The 5,057-nt window shown below is 71.4% G+C and overlaps 1 protein-coding gene across 1 annotated transcript; it reads right to left on the bottom strand.

Annotated features, from left to right (window-relative positions):
- Positions 1-166: 166 nt before the first annotated feature.
- On the bottom strand, positions 167-3,403 carry ARTN (artemin). The gene is made up of 4 exons (XM_035333851.1): positions 2,323-3,403; positions 1,971-2,041; positions 1,670-1,853; positions 167-1,459 (listed from the first exon to the last, which is right to left on the bottom strand). The coding sequence occupies exons 1-4, from the start codon at positions 2,498-2,500 to the stop codon at positions 1,023-1,025; spliced, it is 870 nt and encodes a 289-aa protein (XP_035189742.1). The 5' UTR covers positions 2,501-3,403; the 3' UTR covers positions 167-1,022.
- Positions 3,404-5,057: the final 1,654 nt, after the last annotated feature.

The following is a 5,057-nucleotide window of genomic DNA, read 5'->3' as shown; positions in this document are numbered from 1 at the left end:
CTCGGCTCGGCACGCCCCTACCGGGCGGACCGGGGGCCGGGCTCGGCCGCGCCGCCCGCCGGGAGCCGTAGTCCCGGCCCCGCGCCCCGCCCCGGCCCTTGGGGCCGGCCCCCCCCCCAGCACGAGGGCCCCCCTCCCCCCCAAAACCCAGCACCCAGCACCGGGGTCGGACGCGCGGCCCATCGCTTTATTGCTACGGGAAAAGGCGGCTGTACAAAAATAGAGTTTATCCTCAAATCTTACAAATAATAGAAAAACAACCAAAAAAATAAACCAAAAAAAAAAATAAAAATAAAAATAGGGGTTGGGGGCACGAGGAGCCCGAGGATGGGGATGGGGCGCTGCTGGCCGCAGCCCCAGGGCTTCACATCAGCGCTGGGGTTAAATTACACCCAGCCCCCGCGGGCCCAAAGTCATAAATAGGAGCTGCCGCTCGAGAACAATAAATAAATAATTTAGAGTAATAAATAGTTTAGTGCCGCAGCACCGCGGGGAGGGACCCTGCAGCCCCCTCTCGGAGCTGGGCGGGGGTCCCGGGGGTGCCCGTGCCCTGCGGAGCACTGGGCGCTGCCCCATGCCGGTGCAGTTTGGCCCCGCTGCGCCCCTGCCCTTGGGGACACCCCCTTCCCGCAGGGTGGCTCCGGCCACCCCCAGCCCCGGGGTGCCCCTTCCTGACCCCCTCCAAAGCCCGGGCGATGCTTGGCAGGAGTGTGGGAGCACCAGTCCAGGCAGGGCACAGGGTGGTGGGGATGCTCCGTCCCCCTGCGGCTCCTCTCCCAGGGCCAAGCCAGGTAGGGGTGCACCCAGGCAGGACCCCACGGAGCCGGTGGCACCGGCTGCTTGGCACTGAGCAGGAGGGGGTTCAGCTGCCAACCCCCCCGTCACGACTCCAGCTTGCCTCTGTCCCTCATGGCCACGTAAAACCGGGGGCACCGGACCCTCCTGCCTTCCTCCGAGTGCCAGCGCCACAAGCTGGGGGCTGCCAGTGTGCATCGAGCCGGGGCTGAGCTGGCAGCCCCCCCTCAGCCGATGCAGCTACACTCAGCCGCCGAGAGCTTCTCCACCGTCTGCCACGTGTTCTGCACATCCATGAAGGACACGGCCTCGTAGCGGGTGGGCCGGCAGCAGGGGTGGCTGAGGATGCGCTCCTGTGGCCCCGGGACGATGAGCTGCTGCCGCAGGAGGCTGCCCAGTGTCAGGTCGTAGTTGCTGCGCGCCCGGTGGCAGGAGCCGCTGCAGTACTTGAAGAGCACGATCTCGTCCGAGTTGAAGCCCAGGCCCAGGTCGCGCACCTTCACCATCAGGTTGCGGATGTGGCAGTTGCGCCCACGGGCACCCCGCAAGGGTTTCCGCACCCCCTTCTTGGCTTTGCCCGTGCCCGGTGGCGAGCGCTCGGCACGCAGCAGCAGGTCATCTGCCAGCTCTGTTGCACCCAGGGCCCCCGTCGTCATGTTGTCCCCTGCAAGCAAACAAGATGGCACCATCATCCTTGTCCTCCCAGGACCACCAAGCCCACACGTCCCCTGTGGTGACCCATCTGACACCTGCTGCAGCACAGTGCCACCGCCACCCAGCTCCCCCACGCTCGCAGCCACCGTGCCCAGGCTGTGCATCCCCTGTGTGACAGTGTCCCCCCAGCCCCGGGGTGTCCCCCTGCCCCAACACGCACCGTGCAGCTGGCTCCAGGCGAGCGGCATCTCCATGCCGTCCTCGGCGCTGGGGCTGGCGGTGGCCATGTCCCGCGGCGTGGGGGCCGCATCCAGCGTCTCATTGCAGTGAGGAGTTCGCAGGGCGCCTGCGGCCAGCCCAGCCAGCAGCGAGAGGATGGCGAGGACACCCCACAGTGTCCCCTCCTGCAACACAGCATGGCACAGCGGGGTGAGCACCGGGCTCAGGGATGGGGACAGGGATGGGGGATACGGGGGGGGGGGGGGGGGCTGGCCATCATGGGCAGCCAGGCCTGGGCTCACCTTGGGCTGCGGATGCGTGCTGGGTCCTGCAGGTCTTGGCTCTGGTGGCCCCGCTCGCTGCTCCATGCTGGCTGCAAGCACAGAGGTGTGGGTCAGTGCCTGTGCAGCACACACGGGGTGGGCACCCACAGCTGGCGCTGGCAGCACCCGTCCCTGCCCACACAGACCCCGGTGGCAAATGGGAGAGGCCATCAAACCAGCTGGAAGCTGGCACACCTCTCCCCTGCCAAGCATGCTGTCCTCACCCCCAGCACCCCACAACACCTCACATTCCCTCCCCGCACAGCCAGGTCCCCACGTCCCCCATGACTCCCTCCCTGGAGATCCTGGCAGAAGGGACTTTGCCCAGCACCTCTCCTCGGGGGGACGCAGCCACCTCCTCGCGCGAGCGGCCCGGGATGCCAGGCTGTGCCGTAAGGCAGCTGCTGGGACTGGGAGCGCCGCGGGGGGGGCGCCTTTCCCATGGCCCTTCCCTGGGAATGTTTTTCTTGCTCGCGGTGGGAGCCTGACCTTGGAAACTCCAAATCCATTAGCGCAGGGTCCCCCAGTGCGGCCACCCCCTGGCCCCGTGCTGGCTCCCCGGCACGCTGCCTGTGCAGCGCTGGCAGCTGGGGCGTGCGGCCCCAGAGCAGCCCGTGGCCGGGCGAATGGGGCTGTGAGGGGTGGGACAGGCAGGTCCCATGGGGACACGGCAGTGCACCATGCTGGGCTCGCCAAAGCCATTCACCCCAAGGACACTACCCAGTGCCCAGTGTCCCCACCACACAGGGGAATTTATGCTGTGGGCCCCCAGGAGGTGCAGGGACAGTGACAGTTTGCACCCACACGTGTGGGGTGCGGGGAAGCCCCCACTCCTCAATGCCCCAAGCATGGAGTGGGGAAGCCTGGATTCCCTGGAGGTGGCTCTCAGCTCTTGGCCTGCTGCTGCATCCCCATCTCTCAGGGTGGGACTGTCCCCTTCGAGCTCAGTGGCATCCCACAGCCGGGGGGTTCCCCCTGCCCTCTCCATGGCTTTACCCCAGCAAATCCCAGGTGCTCCTGTGGAGGAGCAAAGTTGGGATGGGATATGCTGAGGAGAGCACTGCCAGCCAAAGAACGAGGGGAAGCAGTGGGGCACTGCTGGCCTGGGGAGACAAAACCAGTCCCTGCAGACCCTCAGCATCTCAGGGGATGCTCACCAGGCCCCAAGCCCCATCCACTGCCACCTTGCGTGGGTGGCACCCAGCCGTGCCACGCCACGGGGCTGTGACAGGCCCCACCAGGCGCACGAACCCCCTCTGCGTGCCGTGCGCTGGGCAGGATGCGGCCTCAGGGCAGGCAGGGCTGGCACCAGGCCCCCCAGCCCCGCCAGCCGCCGCAGCTTGGCCAAGCACGGCCCACGCAGCACATCGCTCCCGTGGCGGCCCGTGGCCCCGCGCCAGCCACTGCCGCCAGGTCATCGTTTTCCCAGGCCAGCACCCCCGGAGGGGCCCGGCGAGGGTCCCGTGGCCCCGCCAGCAGGAGCCGGGTCCCCCGTCCCTGCTCCCACTGCCCCGCCGCGGCCCCTCGGACCCAGCAGCACAGCGGGACGGGACGGGGGCCCTCGCAGGCTGCGGGCCAGCGGCCAGGCGGTGACACAGCGGCTGGGGCCCACGCTGCGGGGCTGCCGCTCCTCCAGCCCCGTCCCGCCGGGGGCACCGGCGGCGGGGCCTCCCTGCCCGCCCCGTCGGGCGGCGGAGGGGCACCGGGCGCTGCCGCCCCGGCCCCAGCGGGGCGCATCTGCCCCGAGAGCCGGTGAACGGGCGGCGGGGCCGAGCTGCATTGCGGGCTTCGCCCAGCCGGCGGCAGCACGGGCCCGGGATCCGCCGAGAGTAGCGGGAGGGCGAAGGAAGCTCCCCCCCGGCAGCACGGCCCCGCGCTGGCTGCGCACCCCCGTGGGGTGGGGGAACGGCGAACAGCCGGGCCCGGTCCTGAGCGCCCCGCGGGGATGCCGGAGCCGCAGCCCCGGCTGCTGGAGGGGGTCCGGGTGGGATCTGCTCCTGCCCCGGCTGGGAGAGCCCCGGCCGGCCACTACCAGGCTCCGGAGGTCTTCCCAGGTCGGGATCGGGCCGGTCCACGCGAGGAGCTGCCCTCGCTCGGGTCAGCCCCCCCACAACCCACGCGTCCCCCTCCCGGGGCTGAGCAGCGCCGTGCCCCTGGGCCCGTCCCGGGGCACGGGAGGACGCTGCGGGGGCAGCCCCAGTGCGCACCCTACATACACTGCGTGGCGGCCGCTGGGGAGCCCCAGCCCCAGGACGAGGGTCCCAGCATCCCGGGGGGGCCGCTTTGGGCCAGGGATAAGGCCGGGCTTCGCGGGCGGCGTGCGGCGATGCCCGGAGACCTCGGGCACCTGAGGGCACCGGGAACCGGCGGGAGGCCGGCGTCCCACCGCGCTGGAGGACTTGCGAGGGGGTCGCAAAGGAAGCCCACGGGTGACACGGGGCTGGCACCTGCCCCGCAGGGCCGGGGGAGGCCAGTACCGGACACGTGGAGCCCACGAACGAGGAGCTGCCGCCGCGTGGAAACAGCCGCGGCCGCCCGGGGGCACAGGAGGCAGCGCCGGACCCCGCGCCCCGGTCCCGGGGCTCTCCCCAGGGGCCGCCCGGCCCGGCGGGACCTGCCTTCCCCGCTCACCGGCCGGACCTGGGCAGCCGGGGCAGGGACCCCCCCCGACGTACCTGAAGGGGTGAGCCCGAGAAGGGGCGGGCGAACCCGGCCCCGTGTCCCCGGGCACCCCCGGCGGGGTCCCTGCCTCTCCCCGGCCCGAGCGGGGGCAGCCCCGTTCCCCGCCGCGGCTCCCGAGCGCTTCCCACCGCGGGGCCAGACTCGGGCAGCCCCGGGAGCCGCCGGCCCGGGACCTGCCCGGGGTGACGGGGGTGGTCCGGGCTCCCCTCGCCGCCTCGCGGGTTTTGCCGGTGGGGCGGGCGGTGGAGCGGACCCCCCGTATTTCTCCCCCCTCTACCCCCCGGCCCCGGTTCCCCGTAGGCTGCCGGCGAGCTGGGACGGACGCTGCCGCCGCCCGCCGCCCCGGCCCGCACTCACCGTGCCCGCGGCGGGGAGCATCCCCCG

The sequence above is a fragment of the Oxyura jamaicensis genome, chromosome 8 (assembly GCF_011077185.1).
Source record: "Oxyura jamaicensis isolate SHBP4307 breed ruddy duck chromosome 8, BPBGC_Ojam_1.0, whole genome shotgun sequence".
NCBI classification, from domain to species: Eukaryota; Metazoa; Chordata; class Aves; order Anseriformes; family Anatidae; genus Oxyura; species Oxyura jamaicensis.
This window is presented reverse-complemented; position numbering and strand designations above follow the sequence as displayed.